The sequence below is a fragment of the Mirounga leonina genome, unplaced genomic scaffold (assembly GCF_011800145.1).
Source record: "Mirounga leonina isolate KUSES-001 unplaced genomic scaffold, KU_Mleo_1.0 Mir_195, whole genome shotgun sequence".
In the NCBI taxonomy this organism is placed as follows: domain Eukaryota; kingdom Metazoa; phylum Chordata; class Mammalia; order Carnivora; family Phocidae; genus Mirounga; species Mirounga leonina.
The window spans coordinates 593177-610612 of NW_023270490.1; the positions used below are offsets into that span (position 1 = coordinate 593177).

The 17436-nt window shown below is 45.3% G+C and overlaps 1 protein-coding gene across 2 annotated transcripts in view; it reads left to right on the forward strand.

Moving 5' to 3' along the window:
• Positions 1 to 770: 770 nt before the first annotated feature.
• Positions 771 to 17436, forward strand: part of ARFGEF2 (ADP ribosylation factor guanine nucleotide exchange factor 2) — a 93228-nt gene continuing 76562 nt past the window's right edge. The window contains exons 1-3 of one of the 2 annotated variants that reach the window (XM_035025357.1): positions 771 to 983; positions 13992 to 14022; positions 14645 to 14768. In XM_035025357.1, coding sequence (XP_034881248.1) covers positions 863 to 983; positions 13992 to 14022; positions 14645 to 14768 — 276 coding nt within the window. In that variant the 5' untranslated portion in view covers positions 771 to 862. The remainder of the gene's footprint in view (positions 984 to 13991; positions 14023 to 14644; positions 14769 to 17436) is intronic. The other variant, XM_035025356.1, reaches the window with a different exon arrangement.

A 17436-nucleotide genomic window follows, 5' to 3' on the forward strand; every position in this document is an offset into this window, starting at 1 on the left:
AGGGAGGTGCAGGGAGGTGCAGGGAGGTGCAGGGAGGTGCAGGGAGGCGGCACGAGACACACAGTTCCCTGAACTGGACGGCCGGGCGTGGGCTCTACTGCAGCCACGGGAAGGTGGGGCGGAAGGCGTGTGCCTCGCCAACAGGCAATGCGAAGTCCTGTGTTTGGAGAGCGTCCATGAATACCCCTTCTCTCTCTGCCTTCCCTTCACCTCCCCTTTCCCTCCACCCCTTCCTTTCCTTTCCTTTCTCCTTCTCTCTCCGTGTTTTCCGGCCGTTCTGTCACACCTCCCTCCCACACCACTTCCTCTTCCATTTCATTCTTCCCTTCTCCCAACTCCCCCTCCTCCCTGTATCTTCTCTCCTTCTCCTCTTTTCCCCACTTCTCCTCTCCTGAACTCTCCTCTTCCTACCTCCTCTCTCCTCTCACCCCTTCACCTCCAATCGCTCCCTTCCCCACCTGTTCTCCCTCTCCCCTTTCTCCGGTCCTGCCCGTCCCCTCCTGCCTTCATCCACCTCCACTCGCCTCCCCCACCTTCTTTTTCCCTACCTTGCGCTTTCGCCCCGCCCCTCCTTGCCATCGGGCCCCGCCCCCGCTCCGGGCCCCGCCCCCAGCTCCGGGCCCCGCCCCGCCGGAGGTCACGGGGTCGACGGACGCGCGGCGGCCGTAGCGGCCCCGCCAGTCACGTGGTCACGTGACGCGCTCCAACATGGCGGCGCCGTGGGGCCGCGGCGTCGCTTCCTGACGGGGCGGCGGGGACGGACGCGGCCGGTGCTGGCCGGGACGCCGGGCCCGCAGCCTCTCTCGCCCGCTTGCTCGCGCCGCCCGCCCGCGGGGCTGCCAGCCCCCGCCGGGCCGGGGCCATGCAGGAGAGCCAGACCAAGAGCATGTTCGTGTCCCGGGCCCTGGAGAAGATCCTGGCCGACAAGGAGGTGAAGCGGCCCCAGCACTCCCAGCTGCGCAGGGCCTGCCAGGTGGCGCTCGGTGGGTGAGCCGCTCCGGCCCGGCCCCGCGCCGGCCTCCCCACGCCGGCCGTTATCCCGCCGGCCTCCTGGCCTCCACCTCCCCCGACCTCGAATCCCACCTTCCCGGCCCCCTCATGATACCCCGGGGAAACTGATGCCCTGGGAGCTCGGCACTGGCCCAAGGTCACCTAGCAAGTTAGTGACAAGCTGGTGCTAGCTCTCCAGCCTCCCAGCCCAGGGCTCTTGCCACGACTCCTTGCCGTCCTGTTTCCTGGTTCCTCCCCTCACCACCCTCAGAAGCAGTAGCCCTTGCCCCAAGTTTTTTCTTTACTTGGTTCTTCTAGTTAGGGTTCCCCACGTGAGCAGAACAGGTGGGAAGAGCTGCTCAACTGGTTTAGGGAAATCCCTGAGGCTTGCTTTCGAAGTCCCGGATTGGAGAATGTTTTCCTTTAATTTGGGGCTCTCCCATAATTCCGTCATATCCTACACTTCCTAGGTAGGTGCAAGAGATCTGCTTATTGCGGGCAGTTCACTAAAGTAGAGGGTGTATGGGGGCAAAGAGACTCGTCTGTTTTATTCACTGCTGGACCCCCTGCACTCGCAGGAGTGCCTGGCACATAGTAGGTGTTGACTGAATGGACCCACAGATTATGGAAAGAGGGAGAGAACTCTAACTCATAGCTAGTTAAACCCTTGGTAGTTGATTACAACATCAACATGTTGTCTTTTACTTTTAAGCATTGAAATATTTATCAAATGCCCACTGTCTACTAGGCGCTGTTGATGGGCACTGAGGGTACGGTGGGGAATAAGGCAGACAAGGTATTTGCCCTTGTGGCACTTGTACTCTAAAAGGAGAAGCAAAAAAATATATAAGAAAATTATGAGACATTTTTGAATACTGATAAATACTTCTGTGAAAGTAAAACAGCAAGATGTGATAAAGAGGGCCTGAGGACTGCTTTTGATAGGTTGTCAAGAAAGTAATCCTTTCTGAGGTGACATTTGAGCTGAGTCCTGAAAGGCAAGAAGTATCCACCAAGTGGAGTTTCAGGAGAAGAGAGTTCTGGGCAGTTACATTTGCCCACGGCTAGCTTCAAGCTAATTCACCACCCTGATGCCTTTGGTTTGGAATCTGTAAAAAGACCTGTTTTTTCCTAACAAATTGACTGAGTCAATAGAAAATGTGATTTTTCTGTCAAAGAGTTTGAAGTTGCCATCACTTTTCTCGCTACAATTGGTATAAGGTATAGTGCTGGCATTCTTTTCTTGGGGCCTAGGGATGAGCTTGTGAACTCTGCACTGCTGGGGAAGAGGGTCCATGGCTTTCATCCGATTCTCAGAAGGATCTGAGGCTCCCTCAAGGGTCAAGAACTATTGATGGAGAGGTTGTTGTTGCTTAGATAATCTGGAAACAGATGTTAGTCCTGTGAAATCCAGGATCAATTGGAGGAATTTACTGAGATTTAGATTTGTAAAGCTTTTCTATTCAGAAAACCAAGGCTAACTGTTGGATACTGTTTTATCAGGAATGCAGGATAAGCACTACAAAGCAGTTTGTTAGGCAAAAGCCCAATACTTAGAACTCTATTTTGAAACCTGCCTGGATTCTGTCCTCTCAGTATTACTTTAAGAGTATTGTTGCAGAAATTTAAAAATAGTAATCTGGCAGAAAAGTTTTCATTCCTCCTTGTCAGAAGACTTGACATAAAATTTTCATCAAACTATGTATCACATTGTTGAAACCTACTTAAAAATTACCTTATGGGTCATAAAGGGTCAAAACATTGAGAGCTTGTTAGATATTTTTTGCATCATATCTTTGTTCAGAAGTTCAGATTTTTCCAACGCAAATTGTAGAATGCATGTTCAATGTTTTAGTAGTGAATTGTAAGAAATAGCTGATATATTGGGCGCCTGGGTGGCTCAGTTGGTTAAGCGGCTGCCTTCGGCTCAGGTCATGATCCCAGGGTTCTGGGATAGAGCCCTGCGTCAGGCTCCCTGCTCAGCGGGGAGTCTGCTTCTCCCTCTCCCTCTGACACCGCCCCCATGCTCTCACTGTCTCTCAAATAAATAAATAAAATCTTAAAGAAAAAAAAAAGAGAGCTGATATAAGAAGTAATTTAGCCATAGGTTAAATGAGTAGCCAGAGGTCATGGTGGCTCATCATTGTCATCAAATTGGGTAATATTATAAGGGAACCTATGCACAGTGTTAGTTAAACTGGCCATCTTTTTTAAGAGAGTAATTGTGTCATTGCTTTTAAATAGAAATGGCTGCTTTTATTTATAAGCAATAGAAAACCTATAGCAAAGTACACAGTGATAGTTCATTCTGCATCTCTTGTGCCCAGAATAGCTGAAACAAGCCTATGTATGAGCTTGTGTATAAGAAGTGTTGCAATGTGGCTGGCATTTTAGAGATTACCACGTGTAGATTATCATGAATTTTGATAAGAGGAACCATAAATGACCACTCAAGGTTGAAATGCTTAGATGATAGAGAGCACTTACAGGAAACAGCTGTGATATGATTCTGTCGTCAGTTATAATATTGGGGGAAGGGGTCAGGGATACAGGGACTGCATAGTACAGAGATTAGGAGTGTGTTCTCTGGACTCAAGATTGCCTGGGTCCAAATTGCTTGCCTTCCGCTTCTTATCTTTGTGATCTTGGAGAGGTATTAATACCTTCCTCATTGAGTTATAAAGGTGAAATTAGTTGACATTTCTAAAGAACTTGGCATGTACTAGGTGCTCTGTAAAGGCTTGCTATGGTATTTTATTATTAGTTTAAGCTGTGACAAACCACAGAAACTGAGCTCTCTAATTTGATGTTCTTAACCTGCATTGGTTCCTCGGTCAGGAAGGACTTATTGCTCTGTTTGGTTTGTAGATGCAATAAATAAGAATGTAATTACACAACAGGAGGCTATGTTTATTGGAGCATTAACTTGCTTAAGCTCAACGAAGACAGGGCTTGTCCCTTGTAAAAGCAGTGATGACTGGGATGGACAGGTTTAGAGTAATCTCAGTGGTTTATCTGCACTAAATGCCAAATGCACAGATATGGACTGCCCAATCAGGAGATTGTGTCCTTCCAACCTTTATCTGGAGATATCAGAATAGCCTGTAAGAGGATTCATCACCCAAGGATGTTGTTGCTCTTTACCTTAACGAAGCTTTGATGTATATTAATAATCTTGAGCCTTTCGGCCCTCCATTGGGGCACATACATACATTCTTAAACATCCCTTTCATAACTGTCTTCAGGGCCATTTTCTCTCATGATCCCTCTTTAAATGATAGTACTGTTCTTAAATTCTATGGAGTTGGGAGACTTGACAAGATAATCTGAAGGTTTTTAAATTGAGTATGGAAAAATTTGTCTGGAAATCTGGAAAATGTTAATAACTGAATTGTTCTAATGGTACTCTTCATGTATATATGATAAGAGATTTGATATCTTACTTAATAACAATCTGCACGGAGTGCTAAGCAAGGGCTGAGTGCTCTAATTAGTAGGCATCATTCTTAGTCATTATCAAGAAAATATAAAAATAGTAAACATTTGTTTTCATATGAAATAGAGTGATTTTTAAAAAAAAAACAGATTTTCTTAGAGCAGTTTTAGGTTCACAGCAAAGTTGCACAGAAGGTACAGAGAATTCCCATGTACCCCCTGCCCCCACACATGCACAGCCTGTCCCATTCGGTATCCCTCATCAGAGTGGAACACTTACTATCATGATGAAGCTACACTGACGCATCATTTATCAACCAATTGAGTCACTTTTTAAAATCACATGTTATGTAATAAGTATTGCTATCTACCATGTACTAAGCTTTCCTATGTTCTAGGCACAGTGCCATGTGCTTTACATGCAGTTTAGTTCTTACTATTATTATCCTCATTGAGGCCCAGAGAAGTTGGCCAGCGTAACTCAACCAGTAAGCCATGGATCCAGTAGGGAAAACTGGCAGTCTGACTCCAGAGCCAGATCTTAACCATTTACTCTAGTGCTGTACTGCTTCTCCATACGAAAGTTAGTGTATATAAAATACTCGATGGAGTCTTTAAACAATTGCACTGCATGAAAGTTTTGAAGTTTCATGAAGTAAAGCATTTGGTAAGTAGAGAGACCATATTTTCTGTAGTTGAATTTTGCAGTGTATTTGAAAGCCTCTAGTCAAGAAGATGACAGTTTTTTTTTCTGCAGCTTTTTGCTGCATATGCCTTTGTTTTACTTTACCTTAGGGACTAATGGGGAGAAAGAAATGAGGGTAAAGAGCTTATGTCCCATAAGCTTCATTTGAGTTATGAAGTGCTCTGATTTATGACATCTCTCTTCACCAGCAGTAAACTGCCTTTGATTAATTCTGGAGTTGTGATGTGGAATTGGTGTCTGTTTTTAGGTACCACAGGCAAAGGGAGACCAAGGCTCAGAGAGCATCTTGCCCACATCTGCACAGCCAGGTGGGAAAGAACTATAACACATGCTCTGTCCTGACATAGAGATCATAAAATCCAGGGGCGCCTGGGTGGCTCAGTCGTTAAGCATCTGCCTTTGGCTCAGGTTATGATCCACGGGGTCCTGGGATCGAGCCCCGCTTTGGGCTCCCTGCTCGGCAGGAAGCCTCCTTCTCCCTCTCCCACTCCCTCTGCTTGTGTTCCCTCTCGTCCCTCTGTCGGATAAATAAATAAAATCTTAAAAAAAAAAAAAAATCATAAAATCCAGTTTTAGATTTGCCAATCTTGTATATGGGATTTAGAGGCATGGGGGTCATTGGTGATGTTAGCTTGAGCTCTTGTCGTGGCACAGTGAAGGTGCAAACCAGCATGGAATGGTTGAAACCTGTGTGAGAGGTGAGGAAAGAGACAGTGAGCACAGATAGTTGTTTCCCAGAGGTTGGCCGAGGTGTGAAGGGGAGGCAGGAGATGTGGATCCTGGGAGGTTTTTTTCCTTCTTTTTCTTTTAAAGTAGAAAAAAACTTGAACTAGTTTAAATGTCATTGGGAAGGAGCCAATTAAGAGAGTACATTCATAAATCTTAGTTATATATTAATATGCAAAAAAATTTAACATTTACACGTCCATATGATAAACAGTAAATCGCTTTGTCTTCCATATGAGGTTGGTTTTTTCCTAATGTGTTCAAAGTAACTATTCTCACCATTAGGAAGAACCTAAGTACAAAATTTGAAAAATAGTAAAAAATCCCTAAATTGTCATAGCAAATAAAGTAAGGCCTTCTGTTGAAATACAGAATAAAGCCTTTAATTTTAGTAAATTCTGGTGTTTTGATTAGACATTTTGTTTACATGTGCTGCATATTAATGTTTTGAGAAATACCAGGACTCAGGACCTTGACAGATTACTTTTTGTTGAAAAGCTTTATGACGATTCTTCAGGAGGGGGTCATCTGCCTAGAAGCAGCATCTAAAAGTTGGATTTTGATTATTGAAAAGTATTTATTTATTAGTTTGGCAGAAAATTCACTGAGCGCTGAGTTGGAAACTTTGCTTCTTGATTAGTCGTGTGATCCTGGGCTGACAATTTAGCTTCTTTGAGCCTCGGTTTCCTGAAATGATAAAAGGTGGTAATACCTATGTCCCAGGATTATGGTGAAGGATAAGTGAACCAATGCAAGCATGTCACAGACACCTGGCGCCTGACAGCTGACCTGCTAAAATTCAGAGGCACTGGCGTTACCATATTTAAAGGAGAAGGAACTGAATGCTTGCTCTTCTCTGCCTCCCGTATTAGTTGGTTTATGGACATTCTTGCAAGTCTCTGACATTTCGACGCCAGTGAAGCAAGCGGTTGGTTGGATGAATTTAGAGCTCGTCCTGTGCTTGTAAGTCTCAGGGGAGACTCTGTAAGCGGTGCTGGGGAAAACAGTAAGACTATTCTTTATGGAAAAGAGCAGACTTGTGAAAACGTGTACTTAATCAGCAAGTACATGGAGTCTCCTATATAAATAGCTCAGAACTGTACTTAGTTCTCACCAATTTCACCAGGCTTCGGGAGCCTGCCAGGAAAATACTTGACTGTCTTTCCAGCAAGGTTATCTTAGAAAACCTTGACTCATTCCTGGAGTCCTCCTTTAAGAAGCTTCTTTCAGTTTACTGTTTTGGTTGTAAATAAGTCTTTTAGCTTTTTTATTAGGTACTTTATTAAGTTTTATAGATTTGTGGGGAGAATGGCCTTCTTGTGCTATTAAATTTCTTAAATTTTTCCTTGGTCCCAGGGAGTGGTCAGTGCATATTTGTTATTTATATGTTCCTTTTGTCTGTTGACTAAACAAGGGTGGGGTGACATTCATTGAGAAGATATTTATTTGGGTGTCACATTTGGTGTCATGATGTAAGGGAAACAAACAAGGACCCTGTTCTAATGGAGTTTGCAATTAATGGGGAAGAAGTGCATTATTCAAATGATCACATCCTTTGGATCATACTAACAATCTAAAAAGTCCTGTGAAGGAGAGAAACCTGGTCCTGCAGGGGAGTGAACAAAGGGGTGAGGGAAAATTTCCCTGAGGAAGTCTTGAGATCTGAATGGTAGATAAGAAATAGATTGGGTGAGAGGCATTTTAGCAGCATGTGGGAACAGCATGTACGAAGGCCCTGTGGCAGGGAAGAGTATAACTGTTAAGGAAACTAAAATGTCAATTGACAGTTATCTCAAAATAGAAAAAAATGATTAAAAAAAAAAAACGACAAGAGAACCTGAAAGAGGCCACTGTGTGGTCGGAGCATGGTAAATGAGAGGGGAGAGTGTTTGAGAACAAGGTGGGAGGGGTAAACCAGGGCCCACCCCAAGGTTGTCATGGTGAGGAGTTTGATTTTCAGACCAAAAGCAGCGAGACAGCACTGAAGAGTTCCAAACAAGGGAGAAGGCGACAGGATGGCCAGGTTTGTATTTTGGAACAATCACTTGGGCCATTGTGTTCAGAACATTTCAGAGAAAGACCAGAGGGATGGCCCAGGGGCAATGAGGAGGCAGTTACCATATTCCAGGTGAGAGATGTTGGTGTCTGGACTTCAGTGGTGATGACAGAAGCCGGACAAAGAGAATGTATTCCTTACTTGCTCAGAAGGTGAAGCTGACAAAACCTGTTGATGGGTGGGATAAGAACATTGGATAAAGAAGAAGACTGGTACTCACCCAGCTGGATGGATGGTGGTGCCATTCTGTAAGGTGGGAGTGTGGGAAGACCATCTGGGGAGAGGTAGGGGGCAGGAGGTTGATCTGAGTTGGGACTTGATGTGCTGAGGCTCCCCTGCCTTTGAGCATCCAGTCGGACAAGTGGAGTCGTCAGTGGATGGAGGTACAACCTGCTGTTCATGAGGCAGGCCTGGGCTGGAAATCGTGATTTGGGAGTCAGGAGAGCCTCAGTGGCAACTGAGGATGAGGTGGCTTAGGGAGAGAGTGGACAGAGGAGAGGCAGAGGAGGTCTGCCTGGGCTGGAGGAACCCCTGCCTGCCTGTCTGGGCGGGAGGTGGAGTCTGCAAGGGCAGTAGGGAGGACTTGGGGCAAGAAACCGAGGACCTGTGAGAATGCGTGCCTGTGGTGGCAGAAGTAGGGACCATCTCAAGGTCAGAGAGGCCAGTAAGGTCAAATGCTGCAGGGAGGTCAAGTTAGATGGAGAGTAGCAAAATGTCCATCCAATTGAGAGACATGGGGGTCATTGGTGACCTTAACTTGAGCTGTTTTGGGGGTGTGGTGAAGGTGAAAACCAGACCAGAGTGGGCTAAGGCCTGCGTGGGAGGTGAAGAAATAGGCAGTGAGCATGGACAGCTCTTTGCCAAAGTTTGGCTCTAGTGTAAAGGGAAGGAGGAGGAGATGGGGATCACAGAAGGTTTTTTGTCTTACCTTTTCTTTCTTTAAAGGTTGAAACTTGGGAAGGGAGCCAAGTGAGTGAGAGGTTAAATAATGCAGGAAAGAGAAAGGACAGCTTATTCATTCAACAAATATTGAGTGCCTGCTCTCCGCCTAGGAATTCCTAGGTGCTGGAAATTCAGCAATGAACAGAACAGACAGAAGTCTCTGCTGTCATAGTTTATATTCCCTTGGGGAAGACAGATAACAAATGAACTGATAAATAATATGTCAAGGGCAGTAAATACTGTGAAGAGAGATTGGAAAAATAAACCAGAGGAAAGTGAAAAAGTAAAGCAGGTGAGGAGATACAGAATTACAAGGGTGGGGGGGCGGGGCGCCTGGGTGGCTCAGTTGGTTAAGCGACTGCCTTCGGCTCAGGTCATGATCCCAGAGTCCTGGGATCGAGTCCCACATCGGGCTCCCGGCTCAGCGGGGAGCCTGCTTCTCCCTCTGACCCTATCCCCTCTCATGCTGTTTCTCTCTCTCTCTCTCTCTCTCTCTCTCTCTCAAATAAATAAATAATAATAAAAAAAAAGAATTACAAGGGGGGGAGGCAGAGATGGCAGTTTTGGGTGGTGAGGGAAGGTGACATTTGAACAGTGCACTGAAGGAAGGGAGGGAGGGCATTCCAGGCAGCAGGAATAGCAATTGCAAAGTCCCTGAAACTGGAACATGCAACAAGCAGGCTGGGGGGCAGGGTGGTAGAAGGTGAGATCAGAGGGATGGCCCAGGGCCAGATCTTACAGAGGCTTGGAGGCCAGGGTCAAGGTTTTGGATTTTATTCAGTGTGAGATGGGAAGCCAGTGGAAAGTTTTGAGCAAAGGAGCAGATGTAATCTGATTTATATTATAAGGGTTATGGATAATCTGTTTTGAGCAGATGTAATCTCATTTACATTTGAAGGGAGTCCTTCTGGCTGCTGTGTGAAGAAAGATATGGGGTGGGAGGAAGGATGAGAGCTGGAGCATCGTGGATGGTGGTGCTGGTGGCCCAGCATGGTGAAAAGTGATCAGATTCTGGATGGAACGGAGAGCATGAAATTCCCAAGAGGCAGATAGGGATGGGAGACTACAGAGGTGGAGGGATTGGACCCTGTCTTCTGGCAGGAGAGAGTGGAGGCTGAGTCCAGAAGTGGGTCAGTTTGTAGGTTCTCTAATGGTAAGTTGCCGAAGTCTTCTTGTGGCAGTTTCTAATCTCTAAATGAGAGAAGAGATGCCAGGAGCATGGGTTGTGAGTAAAGAGGAGGGGTGCTGGGCGCCTGGGTGGCTTGGTTGGTTGGGCGACTGCCTTCGGCTCAGGTCATGATCCTGGAGTCCCTGGATCAAGTCCCACATCGGGCTCCCTGCTCGGCGGGGAGCCTGCTTCTCCCTCTGACCCTCCCCCCTCTCATGTGCTCTCTCTCTCTCATTCTCTCTGTCTCAAATAAATAAATAAAATCTTTAAAAAAAAAAAAAAGAGGAGGGGTGCTGGTTAGGAGGGGAGGTGGGGTATTTGAGGAGAGCAGAGAAACATGCAGTCGTCTGGACAATAGAGGAGTGGGCTCACCTGGCGAGATTTAGGGTTCCATTTGTGGTTGGTGATTATGGCTCTGTAGCCCTACCAATTTGCCCTGTTGTCAGAGGTCTGGTTGTTAGGTGGAGACAGGTCAAAAGGAGATGGTAGTGTAATCCAAGTTTGGAATTCTGCCAGAAATTAAAGACTAAAGGTCAGAGAGAGTCATGGCTATTGATTGCCTATCATTCTGATAATAGTCCTGCTAATGGGACCCATCCTGGAAACTGAAGAATGGGGAGAGCTGACATGTTGGACTCATCAAGATCTGACAGGCCAAAGAAGGGCCCTTCTGAGAGCAGTTGAGTAGGACATCTGGAAGGAAAGGAGATTGAGGGGATGAAACAGGAAGGAGCTGGAAGTGCCACACTTCTACATAGGGACAAGATTCCAAGTGTGACCAGCCACGGAGCCTGGCTTGGAGCAGGGCGGGGGGAGGCGGGGAGGAGGTCCTCGGAGGGGAAGTTGAAGGAATTGAGGGCAGCCTTGGTTTGTATAGGGGGCAGGTGTGTGGCAGGTCACATGTGGGGGGAGAGTTGAGGGTTTGCAGGGACGTTGGGGGACTTTGGGCCAATTGACCAGTGATGGCATATTGAGGTTGGTGAAAGTGGCTGTTGGACTCAGCTTGGGAGTAGAGCAGCGGTCAATGCCAAAGTCACTGATGAATGGGGGAATCTGACCCTTGGGGTTCATAGATAGCAGCGATGCCCAGAAAGGACTTCCTAGGAAGATAGTGCTGCTTTTCAACTGAAGCCGCCTCACCTCAGGTCTCCCAGCTTTCCAGCCTGCTCCTTTATGACTGCTAATTGCCCAAGTGGCTGTTGGGAAAGCAATGCCTATTAAAATGTGAAGCAATAAACCAGAGCAGGCGTGCCCTTCCATATGCTCCTCTTCCTTCACCCATCTTCCTCCTCTGTCTCATCGTTGAGGGGTTCTGGAGTATCGCTCTGGAGCAGACAGCCTGGGTTATGAATCCTGACTACCCAGTAGCACCTGGTGGCTGTGATGGTGGGCACGTGGCTTCACATGTGTGCCAGATTCCTCAGCTGTGTAACAGTTATGGGAGAAGAGTGCTCTGGCCCTCCTGGGTTGTGGTGAGGACTGAATGGGCACCTACCCTTCGTTTTCTTTTTCCCCTTGGCTCTGCTTGGTTCCACCCATGGCACTAGAGATTTTGCACTATTGCTGGCTCTTGTTTTAAGAAAAGAGCAAGAGGGGCGCCTGGGTGGCTCAGTTGGTTAAGCGACTGCCTTCGGCTCAGGTCATGGTCCTGGAGTCCCGGGATTGAGTCCTGCATTGGGCTCCCTGCTCGGCGGGGAGTCTGCTGCTCCCTCCGACCCTCCTCCCTCTCCTGCTCTCTGTCTCTCATTCTCTCTCTCTCAAAAAATAAATAAATAAAATCTTAAGAAAATAATAATAATAAATAAATAAATAAGAAAAGAGCAAGAGAACTGTCACTTGTTGGCCACCTGCTGTAGGTCAGACCCTGCCTTAGCCATTGGTGAGTTAGCACCGGTGACATTCCAAAACAGATAATTTTGGAGCTCAGAGGCCAGCACAGACTCTAGTGAAGGCCTAATTGCTTCAGGTACATTGAACATCTAAACTCTAACAAAGTAACCATGGTTGGAAGGAAACGTTACTTTCTTTCAAGTTTGAGCAGCAGTGCCCCTTTGGAGGGGCACAGAGTGCCATGATCTTTTTTTTTTTTTTAAGATTTTATTTATTTGAGAGAGAGAATGAGATAGAGAGCGCATGAGAGGGGGGAGGGTCAGAGGGAGAAGCAGACTCCCTGCTGAGCAGAGAGCCCGATGCGGGACTCGATCCCGGGACTCCAGGATCACGACCCGAGCCAAAGGCAGTCGCTCAACCAACTGAGCCACCCAGGCGCCCCAGAGTGGCATGATCTTAAGCACTGAGCAGAGCCTTGATATTCTGGATATAGATTTCTGCAAGCTTGGCTCCCAGCCTCCTGGGCCATTCCCACAGCCTGGGGGCCTCTACTAGAGGAAGCCACAGCTACTTCCATAGTGGATTCTTGTCCCTAAAGGGAAGGAACCATGCCACAGAGCTCTCTTTAACAGACCCTGTGTGTCACAGCCCTTATGGTCTGTGAGCAAAATACTTGATATTAATCATCTGGGTGTTTCTCACCCATTTTCTTATTTGTGTAGTAAGAGGACATTGGAAGGTTGGCTTGAAGGTTAGAAATTGCCACCTCTAGTGAGTCTAGTTGTTCAGTTTTCACTTCCTAGCTCAGTCTAGAAGGAGTTCTCCAAGCAAAGGAAATTTGTAATTACCAGAACTGTGTTGCTGGGATAACTAATGCCATATCCAAACCACTGGTTCTCAACAGATTGTAAAAAGGCTGCCCTTTTGGAGATTATCTAAATACATGGCATTCGGTGCAGACTTATTTCAGTGGCCTGCTTTGATAATATGTTGAGCCTGCGGAGCGTAGCATGCAAGAATACATCTGACTGAGGGGCTGGGGGAGAATTCTCTCCATGTCTAGGTGGAGTGTTCTGTTGTTTCAAGGGCACAGAAGCTGTTCTCCTGGAAATAAGATTATCTCTTTGAGGTTGTGATTTGTGAATAATGACACCTTATTTCTGTAAACTTCACTGGGTAGTTGTTATAACCTCCATGGTAAAAATTTTTATTCATAAAAATTATATATGCCTTAGCACAACAATATGAGTGTAGTCAATATACTGAGCTGTACATTTAAAAATGGTTAAGATGGTAAATTTTTAGGTGTGTTTACCACAATTAAAAAAAATTGTAAAAATATATATGCTTATCATAGAAAATGTGAAAAAAAAGAAAAAATAGTCATTCTACTAACACAGCTTTTTGTTCTATTTGTTGCCAGTCTTCTATACGTATTTTTAGACAGTTGAAATATTATTACATGACCATAATATTGTGGTAGCTGTCGTTAACATACATTTTGCAGAATGGGGAAATAGCTAGAACATTGGACTATGGGGCCAAAATGCCTAGATTCAAATTCTGGTTCCCCAGTTCCTGATACGTCACAGGAGGCAAGTTACCTAACCTTTCTGTGCCGTGGCTTCTCATCTAAATCAGTGATTCTCAACTGGGGCAGTTTTGCCCCAGGGGACACTCGGCAATGTCTGGAGACATTTTTGGTTTTCCAGAGTGCAGGAGGTTGCTCCTAGCATCCAGTTGGTAGAAGCCAGGGATGTTGCTAAACATTCTACAGTGCACAGGACAGCCCCATGGATTACCTGTTCCCCGGTGTCACATTGTCAGTAGTGTCTTGGTTGAGAAGTCCTGCTCTAAATAAGATGGAGATAAATACCACCTACCTCATAGGATTGTTTTGAGGATTAAGTAAATGAAAGTATGTGAAGTACTTAGAGCATTGCCTAGCACAAAATAACCTCCATGTCTGTGTTAGCTATTATTGTTATTATAGTCACTTTTAATAATTTCATGTCAGCATTTCGTTCTTTAAAAGCTCATAAACATTCTTTTTAATATTTTCCAAATATCTTTTAGTAAAGTTTCCTTTTATATAAATATTGCATGCTCCTAACATGGCTTTCTTTCTTCCCCACCAGATGAAATTAAAACAGAGATAGAAAAGCAGAGGTAAGCTCTTCTCTTTGCTGGAATACAGTAGTATTAAGGGAGAGGTAGTAGCCATGGGAACCCCCTCCTGTGCGTGTTTTCTCGTATTCCTTAGCTCCCAGGTGGCACACACTCTCCTAGCAGTGTCGGACACATGGCAGGACTCCGTATGTGTTTGAACAGATGCTAGGTTAACAGGTTACCAACTCAATAACTGCACATTTGCAGGAAAGGGTAGAGTAGATCAAGTTAATGCTGCTGTACCTTTTCTTGACAGATGAGGCAAAGCCCTTGGCCTGTATGTCGTGCTTCCTTGGGCAGGAGGACAGCTTGCCCCAGAAGTGGCTGCTCCTCGTCTTCATAGTTAAAAAGCCAGTTGGTCACATTTCAGAACATGGCTGATGCCAGGACGCTGTCAACATAGCTCCCTAATCAGAGAACTTCCCTTCTGCCTGTGGCACTTTGGTCTTTTGTCCTAATGCATGTGTTTCCGTTTTTAATTGTCTCGCCCTGCAGATGCAGTTTGCAGGCACTTCGAATTAAATGATTGCAAGTGGGATGGGAAGTTAGAGTGATGCGTAGGAAAAGCAAACTTTCTGTGTTTTCACCTCCCCTCTCTGGCCCTCTCCTGCTTTTTCTCTAGGCTTGGCGCTGCCGCACCACCAAAGGCAAACTTCATTGAAGCAGACAAGTATTTCCTTCCGTTTGAGCTAGCTTGCCAGTCCAAGTCCCCCCGGGTGGTCAGCACATCCCTCGACTGCTTGCAGGTACCACGCTGAAACTTGCTGGGGTAAAGAGGGTTTCCTCCAAGCCATCGCTGGTCCTTTTAGGGGAACTGTGCTTCCAGGGTGATGGAGGAAGGAGCAATCCAGCATGTTCTTGGAGGGAGGGAAGGGTAAGGGGTCTGACCTCCTTAGCCAGAACAAGAATGTGTTTGCCTGGAAATACTTTGTTGTACTCCCTTAACGTATGTTTTTCTAAGTGAAACCTTTAGGATTAGTTGGAAATGTGGGTACACGTGGGCACATGCAGTATTTTTATGCCACCTCTTTCTTGATGGCATTAAAATTCAGAATATCAAGTAGAGAAATAGATATCACTATTCATCATTTGTGGTAATATTCTATAAAGACACTGTGAATGTGGAATAAGCAAATCCTGAATCATTGTTCCCATAAGAAATACAGGATAAGGTGCCTGTGAGCCTCTGGTGTAAACACGTTCATCAACTGGTCAATACATAAAGCAATATGTAACTTTGTTCTTTGTGTTTTTCTGTTTAAAGACGCCTTATTTAATATATCTTATTGATTCATTAACATTGCACTCATGGTCACAGCACTGTAACACATGCCTGAACAAAGGTCACCTAACAAGTAATTTCTCCGTAAGGCACATCATTGCCTTCTTGCTCTACTAGCAACAGTAGACAGCACTTCAGCACGGTGCTTAGGGACCATTTTAAATGGCAAAAACACCAACAAAATGGACAAAAAAAAGCAAAAAATGTGGCATGAAATAGGCCACAGAAAAGATAATGCTTACAGTGTAAGAGCTGAAATGAGAAGACAGAGCGTCTCCTTGTTTGACCTCAGCTGAGAACGTATGCATCAAGTGATTTGATTTTTTTCACTGCTCTGCGTGTGTCCACACATGACTGCAAAAGTGCCACAAGTATTGATTTGGGGCTTACAGATAAATTGTAGTTGAGTTGGGTACATTTGCAAATATAGGATCTGGGAATGATAAGGATTGACTATATGAGAGCCACAGTGACCTTGTTATAAATCACCTTTGACTGATGAGGAAACAGGAATAAAGAAGTTAAGATAACTTGTCCAGTAATATGCAAGTATGAAAGACAGAAACAGGGCTACAATGTGGGTCTCTTAAATTCCTGGTCCAGCATTCTTGGTTTTTTTTTTTTTTTTTTTAAGATCTACTCCTGAGGTTTCTGGTTACCTCACTTTTATCCTTAACCCCAGCAGGCAACCTGCACATCAATGGAAAAAGCTTGATAAATTAAAAAATTATATTCAGAGGTCCACAATTTATCAGTACTTTCTAGAACAGGCATAGTGAATAGGTTTTATATTATGATTGCTCAGAAGCTGTGTTGAAAAGCTATCTGAAGCTTCATCTGGATTTCTTGAGAAAGTACAGTGATCAGTTGGTGATGTCTGCTGAGGCACGGGCTGCCAAGTGGCAGTGGGCATGCCACGTTTTTGGCATCTCCAGTCTAATATTTACTCTATTAATCTCGCTTCTTTGATATATCTGTACTTGAAAGTTGATGACAGTTTCTTCGCAGAAGCAGTTCTTCCAAATGAAAAGCTATTTTCTCATTCAATATAATTCTGTACAGATTGTCCTATGTGAAACATATAATGAGCCAAGAATTCTTAAATGGCAGGCCCAAGTCCTCCTTCCATCCTAAAATATTTGTTGCTGTGAAATTTTCTGAGGAAATTTGGCATAAGTTAATTTTAGTTGTTTTCTTCTCATGTTACGGTCTAGTTCTGAAGCTGGTGCTGACAGTTAACGTTACCGATGTACTAAGAACAGTGGCTATTGAGTACTTGGCCTGTGCTGGGCCCTGTGCTCAGTGCTCTGTCTGCAGCATTGTGTTTAATCTTCCCAGCAACACTCTGGTTACTTAACTCTCATCCTCATTTTGGAATTGAGGAAATGGAGGTTGAGAGAATAAAGTGACCAGCCCTGCAGAGCTCCCCCTGCCCAGGAAGTGGTGGAATGGGGTATCTAGACCTCTCCCCTCCCCGTCTGAATTCTTAACCAGGGGTCGTTAAACTAAAATTGTAAGCCAGATCTGGCCTGCCACCTGCTTTTATAAATAAAGTTTTATTGGAACATAGCTGTCTTAATCTAGTCAGGCTCATACAACAGAATACCACAGACTGGGTGGCTTAAGCAAGAGATATTTATTTCCCTCAGTTCTGGAGGCTGGGGAGGGCAAGATCAGGGTGCCAGCTGATTCAGTTCCTGGTAAGAGCCCTCTTCCTGGTTTGTAGATGGCTGAGTTGTCAGCTGTGTCCTCACATGGCAGAGAGAGCACACTAGATCGCTGGTCTCTTCTTCTAGGGCACTGATCCCATCATGAGGACCCCACCTTCATGATCTTATCTAAACCTAATCACCTCCCAAAGGCCCTACCTCCTAATACCATCTCACTGGGAGTAGGGCTTCAACATAGGAACAGGGGGACACAAACATTTAGTCCATAGCAACAGCTATGCCCAACAGCTGTGCCCATTGTTTCTGATCTCTAGCTGCTTTCCCACTACTACAGCTGAGTTGATGGAACAGAGACCATAAAGCCTAAAAATGTGGTTCTTTACAGAAAAAGGATGCTGCTGACCACCACTCTTAACTGTTACCCTGTGGTTCTGGCCCTTTGATTAAAAATAATGCAGTTTG